This window comes from Chinchilla lanigera, unplaced genomic scaffold (genome assembly GCF_000276665.1).
Source record: "Chinchilla lanigera isolate Chin_1 unplaced genomic scaffold, ChiLan1.0 scaffold00042, whole genome shotgun sequence".
NCBI lineage: Eukaryota > Metazoa > Chordata > Mammalia > Rodentia > Chinchillidae > Chinchilla > Chinchilla lanigera.
Genome location: NW_004955443.1, coordinates 8,380,258 through 8,402,828, shown reverse-complemented (window position 1 = coordinate 8,402,828; position 22,571 = coordinate 8,380,258). Strand labels below are relative to the sequence as shown.

Sequence of the window (22,571 nt, the reverse complement as noted above, 5' to 3'; positions counted from 1 at the left end):
GGTCCACGCTCATGCACACACCCACACGCCCGCACGCCGGGTCTGCCCCCTCGGCCCGCGGGAGCCTCCCGCACTATCCAGCCCTGGCTCAGCGAGTCTGAGAAGTTACCCGGAGTCCCAGGTCCAAGTCCCCGCGCCCGGGCGCGTAGGGAGCCTCCATCCGTCCCCCGCCCACGCGTGGCCTCGAAGCAGAGCTCAGGCCCTGAGCCCTCCCCCACAGAACCCCCGCCCCCGTACCCTCGCCCGGTCCTCTGCCCCACAAGCCAGCACTGCGCTCCCCGCCCTCGGTCTGGGCAACCCCCACCCCAGCCCATAGCCCCTCCATCCTGTCGCCTAGCCTCTCCCTGGAATCTGGTGAGTATTTCCAGCCTACCCTCTCCAGGCGCCTGAACTGCTCCGCCTGTCCTAGAGTAGGAGGCTCTTTATGCTCTGTGAGAACATTATGTCCTGCTGACCCTATCAGTTCCCATCCTGAACAGCTTGAAGGATAGGAGCAAGTGGCCTCTTTAATCAGTGGCGTTCAAACTCCTTAAGACCTCACCTCAGACAGCCTTCCGGGAATCCCAGGTACCAGGCTTTATCCTCGGAGGGCCGGGTCTGTCCACTCTTCCTCCTCGAGCTCCTTTCCTGCTCCACCCTACCTTCCATCAAACCTGAGATTGGGCAAGGATCTGATTAACGTCCTACACTGTAGGCTTTAAGCAGAGGAATGAAAGTTTAGTGTGGAATTTTAGACACAAGTGAGCCAGTGCAGAAGGAATTTGAAGGTGGGAGGGGACCTCCCTGAATCTCCAGGATTCAGACCATATAATTAGCAATTTACTTATAAGACCAGGCTTGTATCAAACACCATTTCTTTTCAATCAATATCAAACACAATCTATTTCAGTCCAGTAAATATTTGTGGATCATAAATGAAGCCAGGTGCTATTGGTCACAGTCCTGGAAGAAGGAATGACAGAAACAAACATTTCTAAAGACAGGAGGGCAGCAGCAGAAGTCTGTGCAAGGTCTCACAAGAATTTAGAAGCAGGAGCGATTGAGTCTTTGGAAGGAGTGGGGCAGATAAAGGAAGATTTCAAAGTGAAGGGTGACATGAGCCTTTGGGTATTTAAGGGAATAGGACCTTGCCAGGCAGATGATGGTGGCAGAGCACCCAGGCTGGAGCGTGTGGAGGTTTATGTGGCTGTGTGGAAATTCTGAGTGTGGTGGGTGAGTTGCGGGAGACCGAGATTGCAGCTGAATTATGAGGGGCCACAGCTGCTCTGCCAAAATTCTTGCACTCACAGGATCTTTTTTCCTCCTGCACTGGGGACTGAACCCAGGGCTTCACACTGAGCAACATCCCCAGTTCTTTTTAAATTTTTTACTGACAAGGTCTTGCTAAATCTGTAATCTCAGTCATCTGGGAGGATGAGGCAGGAGGATTGAAAGTTCCAGTGCAGCCTAAATAACTCAGCAACCTAAGTTTTTAAACACAGGAACAAATAGCTCTCATCTTTTTTTCGGAAAATTGCCAAGTGGACACATGGACGCGCCCCTGGGACCCTGCGCCTGTACTTGACACTCCGCCTGGGAGCTGGGAGCCTCTCAGCCAGGGGTTGTGTCCCTGGTCCTTTGCTGACCACCACTTTTTGACTGGGGGAGGTGATCTCATACAGACTTTCATGTTACCACATTTAGATTTTGCCAAGTGAGGCCATGAAAAAATAAATCCATCCACTGTCACTACTTTCTAATAAAATGAGAGGCACTTTTATACCAAGTAAAGCACGAAATCTAAATTTGCAAGATAAAGGCAGCTTTATGTTTAATAAATTTAGATTTATGAAAAACTCAAAATCTTGTCCTCATTCTTCTCCATCATCAGGGTCTGGCCCCAGGGCTGTAGTCAGGGTTTGGAAAGAACAAAGTACCCAGCTCTTGTTGCCCATCTTACTTGCAAGAGTGAAGTGAGGAAGTGTTGCCCATCTTACTTGCAGAGGAACTTTGCCATCCGAGGCCACAGCTGCAAGGCACAGCTCTTTTCCACCCCAGGACCCACCTCAGACCTCTTCCTCTTCTCACCTCCCACTCTTCCTCCGCCATTCTCTTGTCCCGTCAGATGTCCATCTTGAATGTCTGGAGTTCATTCCCACCATTCCCATGCAAATGTGCCTACCATTTGCGCCCCATCTTACCCACCATGCCCTAATAACCATACCAAAGCCACTCTTAGACTCTGCCTTGCATCCAATCAGTCTAATCCCAGCACGTTTTTCTTTTATTTGATGTGCTGTTTTGCACTGGCTTTTTCGCAGTTTTGTGCTAGTTCCTCAAACAGATTGTTCATTTCAGAAAGACAGTGCCTTCCTCTTCTGCTTTACACTTATTTAGGAAGCTCTGGTGCTGCTGCTCTAACACCTTGCATGGTTCTCAGAGCATTTTAGGTGATGAATGAATTTGCCTATGAAAAACTAACTTATTCCCAGCCCACAAAGAGTTCTTTATATGTCATCCTTCCTTTCCTTGGAGTTTTCTGAAGCAGCCTCCTTGTTTCTAGGGGTTGAGTCTTTCTAGCTTCAAAGCCATGGTCACGGCTGCTGTGATCAGTGTCCAAAGCCAGAAATCAGGAAGGACTTGTGACTGTGCTTATGGTGCACCCAGACAGGGCTGGGGGTCACCCCAGAAAACATCAATCGTACCACTACCGACGTCATGGTGAGCTCCAACAGTCCCTTCTCAGAAACAGTGTGCGCTTACAGCAGTTCCTAGTGGCTGCAGACAAAAAGACACAATCTTAAAAATGATTACATTTTCCACATCACAACAGAATGCAGGATTAATAGAGATCTACCAAGACAAATTGGTTTAGGGAAATTTAAGGAGTTGTAATAGACACAAGTAAATACAGATTAGAAGTACCCACAAGCAGAAGTTAAAGTAGGTGACCACTTTTATTATTTAAATGGGTGTGTCTGGTCTTTCTACAGTATGCGTAATCAGTAAATATTTTTAGCACTATCAGTTTAGCACCTTAGGGCTGATTTTTAAAATACTTTTTATCTTTTATTTTTATTTTTTTGCTATTTCCCAAGGTTTTGTGTTGCTGATTGCATGCAGAACAGCCATACAGAAGAGTTTTATTGCAGCGGTTTTTCTGCCCTTCAGGGAAATGACCTAAGGTGATCAGGCCATCAGAGGTAGGTGAGAGCTGTAGGGTTCCTCCTCTGCCTCCTTCTCCCTACCATGAGAGGTTTGTGAAGAGAGTCTAAATTCTCTGATGGAGTCTGTCTGCATATTCTCCTGTGTACTAGCCCCCAACTTAGTTACTCAGCCTGCTCTTGTTGCTCCAAGTCCTAGCTCACTATCCTTTCAGGCGTCTGTTCTAGAAGCAGGACATGCCCAAACCTCTCGGCTTCCAGCCTCGGCATTCTGCAGTCAGCTAGCAGCACTAGAAAACCTACTCCGAAAGGCACCAGGCTGCTGGGCCCAGTGAAATCTTATGCTGTGGTCATGGGAAGCCAGAAGGTACCAGGACATTACTCTCACCAGTGCACATATCATAAAAGACTTTCCGTTCCAGGAGCAGGAAATGATTTCTCATATGCCTGATGCTGATTAGCATACCCTGGAATTCCAGTCAGGTTGAACCCTCTGGAAAAGTGACTGCCCAATTATGGATTTTAAAATGCTTGCTGAAGAATCCTGGAGATCATATTCCTGAATCCCTAACACTTCAGTTGTAAACCAACCACCCTCAGGGTGTAAAGTTAAACTAATTAAAATGCATGTATGTCACATGGTAGGTGCTAAAATGCTTTAGAATCTATTATGGACAGTATAACAAGGCATTTAGGACAAAGTGTCCATGATGGCTTTTGTTTGCCCATGAATGTTTATCGTAGCCAGATTTATTCTTATATTGCTGCTTATAGAAAAGTGAAGTAGATTGGAGTTTTTTAACAACCCAGATTAATAATAAGAATGTTCAAATCACCTTACAAACAAAAATATCAGATTATGTCTGTGACCAGCTACATACGAAACATGGGATTAAAAGTAAAGTTGAAGTATCATTTATTTTTCTTAAGGCTTGGACCTAAGGACCCAGCTGGGAACAGGATAGATTAAGACAGAGAAATCTTTAGAATGTGGCCATCAAATAGTGTCCTAGGCCAGAGGCCAGCAAACATTTCCTGTGACAGGCCAGATAGTAAATATGTTAGCCTTTTGTCATGCCAGAGAAGCTGTAAGCAAAAGGATATGTCTGTCCGGTAAAATTTTATTAACCAATACAGGCAGAGGGTGACATCTGACCAGCAGGTTGTAATTTGCCTACCCAGTGCCCTAGGCCAGTCCTGATTCCAAAAGAGGTTTTCACAAAGATTTCATCAGCTTCCCAGTGACAGTAGGTTTCCAAGCTGCCCCGATCAGATCTATTCCACTCCCCTCTCCACTCCGTCCCCACCCATAATCCACAATAATAACCTGTTTGCAGCACAGTGGCCTTGTACTGTTCTTTACTATTTCAGCTAGGCAGACTCCTGGACAGTCTGTGGCCAACCTTAAAGGTTCAGTACTTAGTATACCAGCCAGAGGGCGGTAAGCAGGCGCTGCCTTTCCCATCCTGAGATTTGTTTGCAGGAGCATCATCACTGAATACAGCTCTGGCAGGAATTGAGTTAGACTTTCTAACTCAGGGTTATGCTTTGGATCTAGACTGTCTCCCGGACCCATGTGTTAGAGGCTTGGCTCCCAGGTTGGGGCTCTTGAGAGGCGATGGAAACTGTAAGAGGTGGGCCTTAGTGGGAGATCTTCCAGTCTTCGCGTGGATGCCCTTAAGGGGAATGGTGGGACCCGAGGCTCTTCATCATTTTTACTTCCTGGCCATGAGATGCCACATGCTCCTGCCATAATGAGCTGCCTCCCCACAGACCCCAGAGCAACAAGGCTAACCAGTCATGGGCTGAAACTGCTGAACTTTGAGCCAAAATAAACCTTTTCTCTTTATAAGGTGATTATCTGAGGAGTTTGTTACAGAGATAGAAAGCTAACACATTCAGTTAACTGAGAGGTAAAGGAATAAAAGAAAGACAATGTGAAATTATAGTCACTTAGAACCACCTGCTACAATGAACACCTGAGCATCACCACTCTAATATTATACAACTCAGCCAACATATTTATTGATTATGTGCAAAAAGCTATGTTAAGTGCTGTGTAAAATGAGAAAGCAAAACAAGGAAGACCCTTGTCTTCACAGAACTACAGTGTGATGGGGAAAGTTCAAGCACCGCAATCAAAGAGAATTATGATGTTGCAGAGTAAAGTAGCCACAGATGACTCAGAGGGTTCAGAAGAAGTAGTTCAGTTAAAGGAGCAAAGAGTTAAGGAGGTAGTAGTTTTACCTGAGCCTACAATGGATTTAAAAAGAAAAAAAACCAAAGTGAACCAAATCCTCCTGAGGGTCTGCGGTGGTGACTGTGAACAGAGACTCATACTGTCTCAATGAAGTTTTGGAAGGGACTGGTGGGAGGTCAGGCAAGTGCTGCCAGCTGAAGGCAAGGCCTCATCTCAGCGGGGACAAGAAGGGGGAATCCCTGAGGATTAGAGCCAGGAGATGGAAGTAGAGAAGTGAGTAGCAGTGGAGTGGCAAACTCAGTCCTGAAACAGCATGAGTCACAGTGGGGACCTGGCAGTGAAAATAGAAAGGGCACGGACTCTGAACAGTGAGCCTCTATCCGGGATTTGGCCACTGGTTGAATGGAAAGGAAGAGGCAGGCAGCACTGCACATAGGATTCTGATGTGATTCAGTCTCAGACGTGGGCTCAAGTTTCAGATCTGCCATTTACTAAAAGTGTGACCTCCGAGCCCCAGTTCCTTTCTATGTAAAATGGAGCTCATCACGTCTAACTCACAAGAGATAATACATTTGAATGGCCTGGATACAGTAGGTGCTCCGTAATTGATAGCTATTGATATTATATATTCTTGGAAAGGTGAAAGGTTAGTCAGGTACCGTTCTGAAGTTTTAAGCCTGGATTATTAGGAGAAATCTAGGTGTGGTTTAGAGAAACACAAAAGACAAGGTCTGGTTTTAAGAGTAAGTCAGCTTCCCTTCAGGACAGAAAGAGATGTCCAGCTGGCCTTTAGAACTACTTATTTAGAAGTAGAATTTTTTTAAAAAAGATAACTACTATTTAAATATAGTTCTTGTCCTACAAAATTCATTTTTTAAAAAAACGAAGTTTAATAGTTTTTCTTATATTTCAGAAAGGTACATCTATTACCACCATCTAATTGTAGAACATTTTCATCACCTCCAAGAGGAACCTTATACCCATTAGCAGTTACTCCTCATTTCTTATACCCATTAGCAGTTACTTCCTTGATCTAAAAGCCACTGCTGTTCCTATTGGTGGAATGGAGTAGATATCTGAAAGCTGCAGCACAGAAGTGTGTGAAAACTGTCAGAAAGGAATGTGACCCACCAAAGAAGATCAAGCATCAGAAAAGACCAGACAGCCTTGTGGAATGGCTTGCTGGGGTCAAGTGGGTTAACGCAAGCCATGTGAGGAAGCCTGTCCCTCCATGCAGCCAGTGTGTTAACTGGCTTCTCACATGCCATAGTTCCAGCAACAATGTGAGATTTGACCAGTTGGTAAAGACTGAAGTCAACAAAGATGCCCACGGATGCGCCTGAGATTTGCCTTGTTGTGTAGTGGGAACTCTGTGCCTTCCTTTTAGATCACACATCCTCCTGAGCCAGTCTTCTCCATTTATGCTATCCATTAAGGCAGCCACGAGCCCGTGTGCCTATATGAATTTAAATCATTTAAAATTGAACACAATGAAGTGTTTAGATCTCTCTTGCACTAGCCACAGTCCGGGTGCTCAGGATCCACTTATTGGACAGTGCAGGTACAGAACATTTTCATCACTGCAGAAGTTGTATTGACAGCACCATTCTACATGATGTCAGTAACTTGTAGGCACCTGAAGGAGTTTTCTGCTTGGTAGGCTACTGCATATTGGCTGCATTCTCATTTGGCTTCATCTGTCATTTATCTCCCTCTCACCCTTGTGTTTCCTGACTAAACTATTGTCCAGCCAGAGCCCAGACCTTCACCAGCTGGTCCCTAGCAAAGCTCACTTACACATATGTGTGTCCTTGCTGCATATCCCTAGCGACATTGCAAAGCTAAAGACACATCTTTTTTTAATATCCTTTCAAGTATTCTCTAGGCTTTCATTAACTTCTAGGTAATAAAATCTGATTAAATAATTTTATAGACACAGGTAATATTATTACTTCCCACATACATGTCCCTCATGCCAAGTGAGATATCCTTGAAAATTTAAAGACAGGCCCATTGGTGTATATTTGTTTCCTATTGTTATATTAAGTTACAATAAGTTGAACAGCCTATATCTGTACAGATTTGTTATCTTGCGGTTCTGGAGGTCAGGGGTCCAAAATTAGTTTCCTTGGGCTACAGTCAAGGTGCCGCAGGGCTGCTTTCATCTAGAGTCTCAGAGAAAGAACGGCTTTCCTGCCTCCTGCAGCCTCTAGCGCTTCCTGTGTTCCTAGGCTGTGTCCACAGAGGGCAGCACTCTGCTCCTGTCCTCACATCACCTCCTCCTTGTACTCGCAGCTCCCTCTGGTTGTCTGTTGGGGACGCTCAGGTGAATCAAGATAGTTTCCTGTCTCAAGAACTTTAGTGGCATCTGCAAAGTCCTTTGTGCCGTGGAAGGAGCATTCACAGGTTCCGGGGATTAGATGAATACCTTTGGGGGCCGTTATTCAGGCTACAATAAGATTATGTAAAGTTACTTATTAGTTAAGAGAAAGTTTACCACCACCAGACCTAATTGAATTGTTCAGAGCTTTCAATGAAAGTTTAACGGTTCACATTAAAGCATAAAGTATTTGTAATCGTGTTGACAGATATTAAAATGTGTGACGATGCTGGCGACACCTTAGCCACTGGAGACAGAGCAGAAATGACTGAGATGCCCAAGACACCTGCTAGTGATTCTTTACCTGAAGACGCAGCAGGACAGTGCGATTCGGCTACCTGTTCAAGTGAGCCAGTGCCAGCTGATCCCGGAGGAGGTGATTTGCATGAGAATGCAGCTGGTCAGGGTGCGGAGACTGCTGCCCAGGGGCACCCAGCACCGTGCACAGACACCACTGCCCTGGAGCCCCCTCTGCACAAAGAAGCGACTGAGGATGCACTTGCCGAGTGCATTGAGTCTGTCAGCCTCGAGGGAGAACCCGGATCTGAAATACCCCTGATGGAACAGAATGATCAGGTAAGGATGGCCATTCCGTTCATTTCAGTGTGGGTTCTTCCTGATGCCTACTATCTTAGACTGTTTCTGTTATAACACACTACCACAGACGGGGTAAGTTATAAAGAAAAAAGGTTTATTTGGGCTCACAGTTCTGGTCCACAGTCAAGGAGCCAGATAGGCTGAGGGCCTAGCAGAGTCCTGCAGTAGAGCAGGGCATGAGGTGGTAAGAGACAGGGAGTCCACAGGAGACCTCACCAAGCTGGCTGTCACAGCGCACCTAACTCTCGAGATGCCCCGTGAACCCCTTCATCTGCCACTCATGTGAACAGCTTGATCCATTCAGAAGAGCAGAGCCCTAACCACTTCTGAAGGGTCCCACCCAGCCCCACCTTCTATCTCCCATAATGGGGATTAAATTTGAACCCTAGCTTCAGAGGGGACAAATCAAACTCAAATCCTGGTACCTACCATGAGCAGAGCCATATGTCAAGCTCTGCAGGTGGGAATTGAAATTTCAAAATTGGCTATGATGTCACCACTGTCATCAAAAATGTGTTGTGTGGTGATTTAAGATGTAGAACAGTTTGTCACCCTAAATGCATTCTGGTCATTATTAATAGTAACAACAGCCGTCAATGACTGGGCATAGCCTATGTCCCAGGCACTCCACTGGCTATTTTATGTTACATAATTTACTCCGTACAACAGTTCAAAGCTGGGAATTACACACTCCGGTTCACAGAGGAGGCAGCCAGGCTCAGAGAGGTTGAACACTTGTTCTGGGCTGCTCAGTAGTAAACAGAAGATATTGTAGTATTAAATCTAATAACTCCAGATGATTAAAGAGCTTATTCCAGCCTAAGCAAGTCAGTGCTTCTGGAAGACCACTTAAATCCCACTGCATATTCACAGATCCACTGTGGAGAGCCTCGACATTCAGACCACTGTTCTATCATCTGCACCACCTTCCCAGGGACCAGAGGCAGACCCCACTCAGTGTCCCCTCCTCTTGGTGCCTGCACCTGTACTTCTGGAGGAAGGGGTAACATGTCTCTTTGGGACCTTGTGCCACACCAGCATGACCATCCAAGCTCATGACCCAGTGCCTTCCCCTCCGTACATGTGGAGACAGATGAGGTGCCCAGAACGGAGGACACAGGCTGCATGTCCTCCACCCTACCCAGGATGGATGGCCACCTAGGGAGCGGTGCTAGACAGGGCCAGGGGCGGTTCACTCCAAGGGTGCACCTCAGAGCATCCCCGTGGGTGACGCATTGACGTGTCCTGAAGGACAGGAAGGAAGCAGGGAGCCTTCATTTTCTAACTTATCATTAAGTTAGTTTGGGCAAGAGACTTCAATTCTCTTCAATTCAAGCCTCTGTTTTTCCCTCTACAAGATAAACTATTGCACATGAAGACTGGAATGCGCCCGTCCAACTTGTGGTCTATGGCTTTTAATCAAGGCGGGGCTTGCCCTCCCTTCCCTCAAGGAGTTTGATGTAGAACTATTCTAAGGTGAGAGGAGCGGTGTTTCCATTCTGTCACTAAACCAAAGCAGAAGGACTGGGTGGTGGGGTGTTATGGAGATCTGAGCACTGGCTGGGAGTTTGGGTCAGACATGGCAAACATCTACAGAAGTTTATGAGTTCCAAGAGATCACAGGTCCTTTGAGGAAGCCATGGGACCTCTATGACATTAAGAATCCCTAGGCCATAACTCTACCAGAGCATTCCAACCTGGTTGGGCAAAGGCTTAAAAAATCCTGATCTCCATGTGTGGTGGCACATACCTAGCATCCTGAGAAGCTGAGGCAGGAGGATCTCAAATTTGAGCCCAGCCTGGGCAACTTAGCTGTAGCTCAGTGTCAAGGCCCTGGGTTCAATCTCCAGAGAAAGAAAGAAAGAAAGAGAGAAAGAGAGAAAGAGAGAGGGAGAGAGGGAGAGAGGGAGAGAGGGAGAGAGAAGGAGGGAGCAAGGGAGGGAGAAAAATACTGATACCAGAATCCCAACCCCAAGGAGTCTGAATCAAGGATGAATTTGAACAGAGATTTTTTTTTTTTAAATTAGTGCATACAGAATGGCGAGGTTCGTTTTGGTAAAATGGTACCTGATTTCAACATATCTTAGTCTTTTTCTATCTCATATCCCTCTCTCCCTTCCCACCCTCTGCCTCTAATCCCCTTCCACCTCTCCAGTAGTCTACTTTCTGATGAGACTGGACACGTTCAGGGTGGTATGGCCATAGACCCTTGTAGTCTACTTTCTGGTTTCCTGTCATCTCATTATTTTATTTATTTGTTTGGTTTTTCGTATAAGAGAAAACATGTGGAATTTAACTTCCTGAGTCTGGCTTGTTTCACTTAACATGATGGTCTCTAATTTCATCAACTTTCCTGCAAATGACAGGATTGCATTCTTCTTATGGCTGAGTTATTTATTCCATCATGTAAATGTACAACATTTCCTACCCATTCATCCTTTGATGGGAATCTAGGGTGTTTCCACAGCTAGGCTCTTATGAATTACACTGCTGTAAACATGGATAAGCACGTATCACTACAGCATGCTGACTTTAATACATTCAGGAATATGCCCAGGAGCGAGTATCTCTAGATGGATTTCTTAGTGGTTGTAGTAGCTCTGTGAAGAATGTTGTACACATACCCATTTTCATAAAACAGACACTACTTGGCATAAAAGGACAGACACCAACCCAGTCACAGTGGGAGACATCAGTACCCCACTGTCACAAATAGATAGGTGAACCAGACAAAAAATCAGCAAAGAAACATCAGAGTTCATCAGATGGTTCTACCGTAGCCACAAAGCCACAGCTAGACAGGAATTTTTTAAAAGTGCCTCAGTTAGTTCTAATATTCGGCCAGGAGGGAGAGCAATTGCTCCAGGTCAAAGAACCACCAAGGTCCTTTTTAAGATTCTCTGAGGAGATGATCTGTTGGTATCATGTCAGCTCTCAAATTCAGTGGTGCTAGCATAACACTTCAGAGCCATTTGGAGAGGGCTGGGGATGGAGCTCAGTGGTACCTTATATGGGAAAGATTTTCAGAGCCACAAAAACAAGCAAACAAAAAACATAAAGAGAACAGGCATTCATTCTTTTGGCTACTAGGTTACTTTTTCATACATTAATTTTTTTTTTTTTTTTTTTTGGTCTTTTTGCGACAGGGTCTCGCTATGTAGTTCAGACTGGCCTTGAGCTCACTTTGTAGCCCAGGCTGGTCTCGAACTTGCAATAATCCTCCTACCTCAGCCTCCTGAGTGCTGGGATTACAGGCATGCGCCACCACGCCTGGTTCATACATTAATCTTTAAAAAGAAATAATATAAATATGTACTAAGTAAATAAAACATAAAGAGAAACAACAGTCACAGAACATACAGGAGATGAGGGTGGGACCCTAAAGTTTCAGGCTTGACCGTTTGCATGCTACTGGTCAGTGTGAGTGCCCATCCAGAGTGAAAGGGGGGAGCCCTGATAGGGAGGGGAGATGACTAAAACTATGTCGTCCTGATTCCTGAACCTGTTTTACCGCTGAGTTGTCTTTCTATTATAGGGAATATGGTTCCCAGTGTTTATTATAAGTACTACTGTTAATATATTGATGTAGTAAGAAAAATGTAACTGAGTCGCATTACTCTGATCTGAGGTGATTTAAAGAAGCCACGTAAGTTCTAATACAGTAATTCATAATCCACATGCTGTGGATGGATACATTATATGTTCCAATTACAGACTTCTAATAATTATAATAGGATTGTTAATAAAAAAATAACACAGTAAAAAAAATTAGCATGCTCCTACCACATCTGCCTTCTTAAACTGTTTGAGCAAATTGAATGGGCCCTGCTTTGAAAATGCCTTACAAACTTCCTTAATGCTATGCGGGATAGAGTCAGTTCACAACAGTTGCTCCTCTTCTCTCTGTCTGCACCACCCTGATAGCATTTCAAGGGTTTTGGAAAGGTGAGCATTTTATCATAATGAAGCAAATGCTGGCCACAGTGGTAGGTCCATGGCTATGGCTGTGTGTGTGTGGCGTTGCATCGGAAGCTCAGATAGAAGCAAGGCATGGAGGAGACACCTGTGGGTATGTTTGCTCTAAGAAGGGTAGAAAGTTGATACAGGTGGCAAAAGGGCCTTGAGAAGAAAGGTTCTCTTTCACTCAGGTCCTATTTAAACCATTTCTGTAGGGACAAAGTTAGTCTCTTTAAAGAATTCTATATAAAAGAAAAAATAAGATCTCTATTCTACTGTCTCTCTTGGTTAGTTTTACTGAATTTCTTAAGTAAATACAAGTTGTGCTAAAAAGAATACTGTGTGTTTAAATTTTAAAAAATTTATTACACTGGAAGGCACATTGCCAATAACCCCCTTCAAAGTACTCCCCCTCACTTCAAACACACTTATGCCAGGCTTCTTGCCCCTTTCTGAAGCAGTTCTGGAAGTCCTTTTTCATGCGTGTGTTCAGTTGTACTGTGATGGCTGTCCTGATGTCCTAAATTCAAAACATTGACCTTTCATGGTCATTTTGACTTTGGGGAAGAGCCAAAAGCTGCACAGTGCCAGATACAAGGAATAAAGTGGCTGAGGATACACCACGGTCTTTATGAACCTGCCTTTCCATTGGATAGAACTCAACAGCTGCACTCACTGTACTTTTAATCACACTTTGCAAAGACATCTATGAAAGAGGATTTACAGAGCTGCCTCAGGAAGTGGCAAGAGTGATGGGATAAGTGCGTTCAAAGTGAGGAGGAGTATTTTGAGCAGGACGAATGGCAATGTGTCTTTCATATATTTTGATTTCCTCTTGTATTAGAAGAAATCTATCTAGTGTCTAATTTTCAAGTATTTTTAATGTATCTTTTTATTTGCCCTTTGTTGGACACTTTGTCCATGCTGTTGGTACTGGGGATTGAATCCAAGGTCTTCACCATGAGCTACATCCAGCCCTTTTTATTTTTTGAGATAGAATCTTGCTGAATCCCTAAGTTGCTGGAGCTGAACTCGAACTTATGATCCTCCTGTCTCAGCATTATGAAGTGCTGGGATTATAGGTATGTATCACCGTGCCCTGCTCATTGAAAACTTAGAAGATACCATTTTTTGCAAGGATGAGATCACCTTTTTTTCCACTGATCCAGAAGGGAATGAATTCTCCTTTTTTTAAAAAAAAAAAAACCTTGAATGAAAAGTTCTTTTACAGGTTGGTTACCTGGATCTTGAACACAGGTTCTCAAGGAATGGCAGGTTTAATAGGAAAAGAGCCAAGCTTAGAAACCTATTTGATCTCAGGTATATCTAAGCCTGATAAAATTTCATCAGCTCTTTTTAAAAGTATCTGTGGGAAAATGTTTGCTTTAATGAAAAACAGACAAACAAAAACCCTAGCAGAATAGCTTTTGGGGAAGTATACATCAGTGTCATCTAGAAAATGTCTTTTGTGACAGTGTGTGCAGGAATGTCTCTATCTTTCCATGAGTGATTTGCATCTGCACGGTGACCCTAGGTCTGGGTCTTCTTAAAATCCACATGGCATTAGGCTCACCCTTGCCTGGCTCAGGGTGGAGGCTGTACCTTGGCCGATAGGGTAGTGTAAGTAGGACAAGACCAGAAAAGAAGATGAGACCAGTACCTAAAAATGAGGTTAGATCCCTGCTTTGAGGGATCATTTCCTTTATGCACTTAAAGAGCCATCTTTGTCTCTGGGGCTTCTTTTCTGTCTGACTCAGCTATTGGAGCTGAGCCTGTCTGCAAGAATGCATTTGAAAATGCACTGAATGTTGGAGGTGGGATCAGATTCTCTAAGGCCTCGTCCAGCTCCGCAGCACCATGCTTCATGCCCAGGAATCTGAGTGGTGCAACTACCTTTAGGATATGCACAGTCTACTTGGAGAATACATTGCTGTATAAAGCAATTACAGCATGGCCTGTAGAGCAATAGGAACCTTCACTGGTATTTAAATCAGTGGTAAGGAGTCAAGAGGGTCTTCACCCTCATTTCAGAGAGGTTTGTCTTGGGTACTGGTTGACAGTGATATTTATCACAAGAGATCTTGTGGGGCTTTATTATACACTAATTAGCATTCTCTAGAGGGGCAGATTCAATATAAAATATAAGTATGATTTTACAAGGGATTTATGAGGTGAGCTGACAGGATCAGAAGAAGAAGAATCCCAACAACTGCCTGTGGGATCAGAGGCAGAAAAGTCTAAAATGGTCATCTGTGTGCTGGAGAGCTGGAGCGTCCAGTAGTAGTCAAAGGTTGAAGGCCTGGAATCTTACTGTACAGTCAGTGGTGCAAGTCTGGGCCCAATGGCTGAACAGTATCTGTTGGAAGTTAGAGTCAGTGCTGGAAGGCCAAAGAAACTGAAAACTAACACCCAAAGGCAAGGCAGAGGCCGGAGCTCCTCAAAAAGGGAAACACACTGGGCTGGGGATTTAGCTCAGCAGCAAAGCTCCTGCCTGGCAAGTACAAGATCGTGAGTTCGATTCCCAGTACCAGAAAAAAAAAAAAAAAACAAGAAGGGAAACACTTCTCCCTCTTTTTCCCTTTTTATTCTGTCCAAGCTACAAGCCTGTTGGTTGGTGCCACCCATGTCCAGGGTTGGTCTTCTCTCCTCAGTTTGCTGGCATACACGTCAATCATCCATAGACACACCCAGAATTTACTAATCTGCAAGGTGGATCTTACTCAAGTAAAGTTGACATAACACAATTAATTATCACATACACTATCAACACTTTGAAGACCTAATCTCTAGTTCAAGGTATTCTTAAACTCCTAACTCCCAGAAATGGGTTACCTACAATTTCTTTTAAAAGTCACCCTTGCTGTCCAATGCCGATGCATGTAGCCAATTATGGCAAAAAATGCATTCCAATATTACCACTATAAGTACTCTCAAAGAAAAGCTCAAGATTGTGGACTACAACCAAGTAGTTCTTTTCCTAGAAAAGGAAAAGCCAAATATTAAAAAGTAATAAATTGCAGGCCGGGAGTAATGGAGCAGGCTTACAATCCCAGCACTCAGGAGGCTGAGGCAGGAGGTCACTATGAGTTTGAGGCCATTCTGGGCTACATAGTCAGTACAGACTGGACTACATCATGAAATGCTGTCTCAAAAAATTAACCAATACATAAAATAAATTTCTTTCAAAATAAACGAAAAGGAGGGAACACAGGCCAAGACATGCCAGTGGCAGATCTTTGCATCCTACACTGGATGGGTGGCACCTGTTCCAATTCTGTTTGAGTATTTCCCCTTTTAGGTGTGTGGTCTATGACGATACTTAGTGTTTGACTGGGGCAACTAGGTGGATGGTGGTGCTATTTGGCCATACGGGGCAGCGCTTCCCAAATCTGGTGGTGAACTGGAATCGTCTGAGGTACTTCTTAAAAATTCACGTTCCTTGGTCCTGTCTGGACAAATTCTTATTCCAAAAGGTGGCAGTGGGAGCTGGGACTCTGTTTTTATTAAGGAATATAAAACTACTTATTGACCTCTGCCCGCTGTTATTCACAGTGAAGTAAACAATATACAGTAGGATAACATTTTTGACCACTACAAAATTTTTTCCTGGCTTCTGCTGAAATAGTAACCCAAATACTGAAAAGGTTGAGCCTACATGGAAAGAATGAGTTGGGGTCAAGAAAAATACGCAGGTCAGTAATTTACATTACACAAATTTTTCATTTATTCCAGCAGGTGCTACATTGAGGATGCCTCTTAGGACACCACCTGAGTAGGTTTCCATGAGCCAAGTCACAGACATTGCGTGAATCATGACCTTTTAGGATGCAGATTTGAACTTACCATAAAGGAATGGGTTACTAGGAATCTTTATGTTCCCTTAACAAATCTTACCTTCCAACGTTAAAAAAAAAACCAAAAACAGGTTTTGTCAAGTTTCCTTATTTGGGTGGAGAAGTTATTGGCAGTGATCAAATTCTTTTTAGAAATTGTGCAAGAAAACTGCTGCATTTATGTGATTAAAGGCATAGATTCTGAGACAGCTGCTTGGAAATTATTCATTTTAAGCTGTCCAATTAACCACAATCATTTATTTAACTTGAAAGATTATGGCTTCAGGAAAACTCTGTTTAACTGGAAGTGATTTATTTTTTAGATTGTTCAGTATGATGACATCTCAGAAATATGGATTTATCACCCATGGTTTTTGGTTTGGTGAATGTTTAAAAAGCTTATATAAGTATTTTATTTATATACACACAAACAAATAAAAGCTCAGATTGGTCCTTAAGCATGTGAGCTAAAAATGAGTCCTGACTGAGTTTGCCTCAATCAAACCAAACAATTTCCCCAATATTTAGAAAAGCAGGGGGAAACATATCAGGCTATCAAATGTTCTTTCCAATAAAGGAAGCAACTGCAGAAAGCTTTTTTATTAGTTCAAAGTAACTGGGAATATTGATGTGAAACCAACAAACAAACGAACAAAAAAAGCCCAGTAACTCCTCCAATACTACTTTCAAAACAAACATTAAACTTGATTTCCATTAGAATATAGTTATTTTTTCACACTAGTAAATCCAATAGCAAGACCCATATATCATGCAAATTATCATTGAGCTTTACTTTCTGGACAAGAATGCCAAGCTAGTCTCTCTTCATAAGGAGCAGTTATAATTACAGTTTGAGGATATTTTATGTTTGCTGCTTTTGGCAGCCTCATCTGAACCTTTCCATTTCATGAGAAGCATCAGTTCTCCGCTGCTGTTACCATTTGCGGCACCAACTATTCGTTCAAATTAAGACCTCTGGCAGAGCTTCTTGGTTTGTCGGCAGTGTCTCGTTTCCTCTTTGCTTTGCCGTCACTGAAATAAAGATGTCTAGTTTCCTTATTTGGGTAGGGAAATTATTGGTAGTGGTAAAATTTTTCTTTTTAGGAATTTTGTGGGTTTTTTTCTCTTTTTTTTTTTGTCTTTTTGAGACAGGGTCTCGCCATGCACTTCAGGCTGGCGTTGAGCTCACTTTGTAGCCCAGGCTGGTCTCGAACTTACGACAATCCTCCTGCCTCAGCCTCCCAAGTGCTGGGATTATGGGCGTGTGCCACCACACCCAGCAGTCTTCTTAGGAGTTTTGCAAGAAAACTGCTGCATTCATGTTTTCACATCAGATACAGGTTTTCTTTTTGTATCATCTTTTTCCTAACCAGCTTCTTGAGAATTAAGAAATGCTTCAATTAACCCTGGGCAATCTAAGTTTTCTTCAGGTTTCCATGTATGATCAGCATCTGCATATCCATTCCACTTCAGGAAATACACCACCTTCCCTTTCACTAAACATCAGTCCCATACCTATTCCACCACAAATTCTTCTGTTTTGCGTTTTTCTACATGTTTCTTTCCCATTTTTTGCAATGTAATTGTATTGAAGGCCATTTTTATTGCAGACTTGTGGAGACATTACACCCAATCCTTGTGAGTCTGCCAGTCTAGAACTGCTCAAAAGCAGCTCCGCTCACATCCCAGGGAAGGGGGCCGGAGTGCCGCCAGTACTCTGTATTTTTACAGATATGCTTGCTGTCAGTCTGTGGACAAGTTTTGGAATCACTAAGACTAGGACACAAAAAACTCACCTGGGGGTTGTGGAGGAATTGCTAAGATGGTAAGTTCCGTGTTGAACATGCTGTGGGTCATCCAAGTGAAGATTTTGTAGACAGTTGACCGTAATGGGCTGGAGAGAGAGGTGATTTACAGGCTCTTAGCACCTGGACGGTTACTTAAGTAATGGAAGTGAATGAGATCTCCCAGGTGCAGAACATAAATAAAGAGGAACAGGGGTCAGGGATTCAGCGCTGGAAACCTCTGTCTCTAAGCTAGGCTGGTCATGCACAGCTCTTACAAAAGGCTGGTGGTGCTGATCAAATAGTTTATGGTAGCCAGCAAAGAAATGGGAGCGGTGAGAGTTTACCTCTCCCTCCACAGGCTCACCACCACATTCTGTAAAAGAAGTTGTATCAAACCATTGTAGCATCATCATTGTGTCGCATTCACATTTTAAAATAAAACATTGATTAATGTGAGATAAAAAATAGTTCATGAGAACTGTTTTCTGTGTAGATCTGAGGACATCCCACTGTCCTGTCCTTTTCTGTGCCTTGCCTCCTGCCTGGGTGGAAGGCTCACTGGATGTCAGAACCTGGGTTTCTTTACCAAGTACAGTTCCCTCAGCATTAGGGAGCCAGAAATCCCCAGAGTTCCGAGCTTAGTGGACCACCATTTTAAGGGCAAAAATTTTTCTTGTATCATATTCATGTAAAGGTAGAAAGACTTTCTTGAATATATTTAACCATCTGTAAATCTTGAATAACTTTCATTTCACCATCCAGACTGCTACCAGATATTCAGAATGCTAGTAAAAAGTCCACTGTCTTCACCAATTAAAATCCATTTCCACAATTCAGTATGCTAATTAGCAAAGCATCCACTCTTAGTAGAGACACAGATAATAGGATTGCTCATTATAGCTGCCTCTGGAGTATGGCTTTCCTGATTAGAATACCAGCTGACCTCCCGGGGCTGTGCATATATCATTCCAATGCTGACAGCGCTTGGATTATAGCTTAATCTAGGAAGCACCCATAACATCACAAGATGCATGTTGAAAAATTCTGAAGAAAATAAATCATAATACTAAAAGATGGACATAAAAGTAAAAGTCAGAAGCTAGGGCATAGATGCTGCTGTGGTTTGGATACACCTGAGCTTGTCTCCTAAGGGTGCACGTGCTGGAGGAGTGGTGCGCAGTGTGGTGGTGCTGAGAGATAGCACCTTTGGGTGGTGTGGCCTAGCGGGAAGTTCTTAGGTCATGAAGAAAGTTGTCCCGAGAAGGGATAAAGGTAGCTTCCATAGGATCCTGAGCTCTGGCAAGAGTTATTAAAGTGTGAGCCTGACTCCTGACTTGTTCTCTGTTTTGAGAGGTAGTCTCTCCCACATATACCGCCCCTATCGAGGCACCACCCACCCTGGGGTCCTCACCAGAGCCATGCCGGTGGCAGTCCATTGCCCTTGGCCCTCCAGAACTGTCAACTGTGTAAATGTCTTCTCCTCACAGAGTTAGCCCACCTCTGTTATTTTGTTACAGAAATGAAAAATAGACTAATACAGATACCACAAGAACAGAATCCTTTAAGGACATAAGCATGTTTAACCTTCAGATGCTTCTAAGAGGTCAGGTAATAAAAGGACGAGAACGAGTCCATAGCTTTGACAACAAGGAAGCCATTGCATTGTGACTTTGATGAAAATAGCTTCATTAAGTAGTGGCAGTGGGAGTCTTACTGTGTTGGGTGAGGAGTGAAAAGGGCAGTGGATACAGAAGGCACACACCTTAATTTTAAGAGGCAAAGGAGAAAGATGTGGAGCAGAAACCAGATCCAGTTGAAAGGAACACTTTGTCCTTGTGATTTTCATTTGATGGTGTTAAGATGGAGGAATTGTATGCATGATTAAATGTAGCATGTAGCTAAAGAGAGGAAGGGTAAAAAGCCAGGAGAGAGGTCTGAGCTACCCACGCCCAGAGGAGTGCGTGTGGAGGTGGAGTGTGAAGGTGATAGCGGTGACTAAGAAAAAGACGTTACTATCTCCATGGTGATCAAAGGAGGAGGTAACTGAGTCAGGCAGAGAGCGCAGTTAGATTTATGTTAGATGGGGTTTTGATACAGGCCAGTGTGTGTTTTGTACCTGGGGAAAAAAAACCCTCAGATTTAATTTGATTTAAACAATTAGTGTTCAATTTATTAAGATTACAAATTCAAAAACTCAATTCGTCCTTAGGCTTTATGTTCCCTCTCACAAATCTTACTCTATTTAGAAATCTAGCAAAATTGAATAGTCACTTTCTAGGGGCTTGTGATTAATGTTTGGTCCTTTTTACCAACTTAAACACGTTCAAATATTTTAAACAACATTTAAAAGTGTGATATAGTCTATTTCCTTTTTAAGTACCTCATTTATGTGCTTGTGCAAAACTTTCTGACTACTTAATAAGTGTTATAAAGCTATAAAATTTATGGAGTAGGCTTAAAGTCCTCTTAAATGTTATAATAGTATGTATAAACGTAGGAGGAGTTTAGCCTAACATCAAAAGTCTAATAAGTCAATTAAGTATTTTCAATTGGTTTTCAAAACCTGTCAGTCTAATAGGTCAAAATCCGTAAATATTAATAGGATAGAAAGCAGATGTGCATGAAAATATTAATAGCATGGCTTTGATGCTTTAAACCTGTCTGTATTTAATCTTTAAATCTTGCTTAGAGTTGAGCAATGTACAATCAGCAAGGAAGAAAATTACTTGAAAAAAACTGAAGCCATTTTCAGCCAGATAGTTTGATAAAGCTGCAGGCGTCCAGAGCAATTGACATCCCCCCAACTGTCATACAAAGCCCTTTTGTAGAGTAGCAGTGTCAGAAGCTACAAAACTTAAAAAGGGTTTGGTCTCATAGGTCCTGTTGCCCACATCTCTGGATTTGAAATACACACAGTACCTGATTTCTTATCTACTGTGAAACAGAGGCAGATTTATAGATACATATATGTTCCATCCAAGCATTAAAGGCCTTTGAGTTTGATGGGATTCTGATATTTGTAATTTTTTTCTCATTATACCTTTGAATTTGAAAGCCTAAAATAAATAAAATTTATTATTTTGCTAGGAATCAAACCCAAGTGCTTGGTAGGCAAGCACTCTACTACCACTGAGCAAAAACCTCCAGCCTCAATAAATGTATTTTTTATTTAAAAATGGAATACTTGCTATGTAAATATCTTTTCTACTTAACATACTTTGAATTTGATAGAACCCCACATTCTTTTGTATTCTGAGGACCACTTACTGGTTATAGATGTTCACATGACCTCTAGTTGAGTTTTAGATATCCGTGATTAATCTGTGTCTGATTTGCTGTTAGGGCTGGTGGTATAGCTCAACGACACAAGCGCTTGCCTGGCAAGCACAAGGTCCTGAGTTCAATTCCTAGTACCAAAAAAAAAAAAAAAATTGATTTGCTGTTAAAGTGTGATTTCATTCCTCTGAGACTGTATGGGGAAGAAGAAGGATGCTGAGGCAGTTTTCATCTGATGGCTTCTGTTTTCTCTGTAAGTTAGAACATAAAGTTATCTGTTAAAGAAGGTGGGAGTTACATAGGAGGTGAGAAAAGAACCTTTAAAATAGATTTGGGAATGGGAAATCTGAGCTGATCTGTGCTGCCTATGGTATATCTCAAATATGTGACATTAAGTCCATTGAAAGTGGAAACAGTATTCATGATGTCATATATTTATAATTCACATTTACTATTTATATGTTTTATATTAAATATATTCATTTAGTATATTCATTTAGTATCCTTGAATATTTGCCATTGATGACAAATATTCTTTGCAGCTGAGCCAGTCTGAGTTTAGTGTCAAAGACCTTCACTAATAAAGGAATTAAAGGATCATTTATTATGCAGCAAAAAGTTCTAGATTCATTTAACATTTATTTCCATTTGCTAGTCAATTACCAGCTGCCAGAGCATATTAAGTATTGTTAATTTGAGTTAGAAGCTGTCACCCCTAAGTGTATTAATTCTGCCTAATCATAGGTAGCAATTTGTCCTATGAAAGAACAATATTAATCATCGACTTCCATCTGTCTTCATGATGGTATAAAACTGCCACTGGGTCCCATTGTTGAAGTGATGTAAATCATTGTAGACACCAAAAATGAAAGCTGACAGTCATGAGTCATGAGTGTCTTGCTTCATGTTAACAAGCTTCTCATTGTTTCCAGGTTGAGAGGAAAAATGACAATTTTCAAAACTTTTTGCTTCTTAGTCTTAAAAATGTAGTTTCTTATTACTATTACAAGCTAACATTCATGGAGTATTCATGGTATGCTAGGCATCATACTCACAACTCTACGAATTTCTTAGCTCAATTTTTCCCAAAACCGTGAACTTAATTGTTGTAGTTCTTGCACTACCATAGCTTGCATTTTGCAATGAAGGATTAAGAGAACTTGAGTAATTTATTACCCCAAATGACTTAAATCCAGGCAATTGAATGCCATAACCCTTTCTCTCCACCAGTGGTCTTCACTGATAGATGGCATCTGGTTTTCACTAAGTTAATCAGTTAGGAATGCATTTGGATGCAAGTAACTAAAATACAGTGTATGGTGGTCTACAAAATAGTAGTTTTTTTCCCACTTAATGGGATGGATATGTAAATAGCTACTCACTTAGTTTTAGTACTTT

The 22,571-nt window shown here is 42.6% G+C and overlaps 2 protein-coding genes and 1 pseudogene across 3 annotated transcripts in view; 1 reads left to right on the top strand and 2 right to left on the bottom strand.

Annotated features, from left to right (window-relative positions):
* The window catches only part of Tlr6 (toll-like receptor 6), a 25,715-nt gene extending 24,347 nt beyond the window's left edge, over nucleotides 1-1,368 (bottom strand). The window contains exon 1 of the mRNA XM_013518059.1: nucleotides 542-1,368. The gene's annotated coding sequence lies outside the window, so the exon portion shown is untranslated. The remainder of the gene's footprint in view (nucleotides 1-541) is intronic.
* A 1,709-nt stretch (nucleotides 1,369-3,077) lies between these two features.
* Fam114a1 (family with sequence similarity 114, member A1) overlaps nucleotides 3,078-22,571 on the top strand; it is a gene marked incomplete at its 5' end in the record, with an annotated part of 83,913 nt that continues 64,419 nt past the window's right edge. Inside the window, 2 exon segments of one of the 2 annotated variants that reach the window (XM_005391992.2) lie at nucleotides 3,078-3,182; nucleotides 7,932-8,299. In XM_005391992.2, the coding sequence (XP_005392049.1) occupies nucleotides 7,940-8,299 (360 nt within the window). 2 annotated transcript variants of the gene reach the window in all.
* LOC102030355 lies at nucleotides 16,890-17,709 on the bottom strand (annotated as a pseudogene).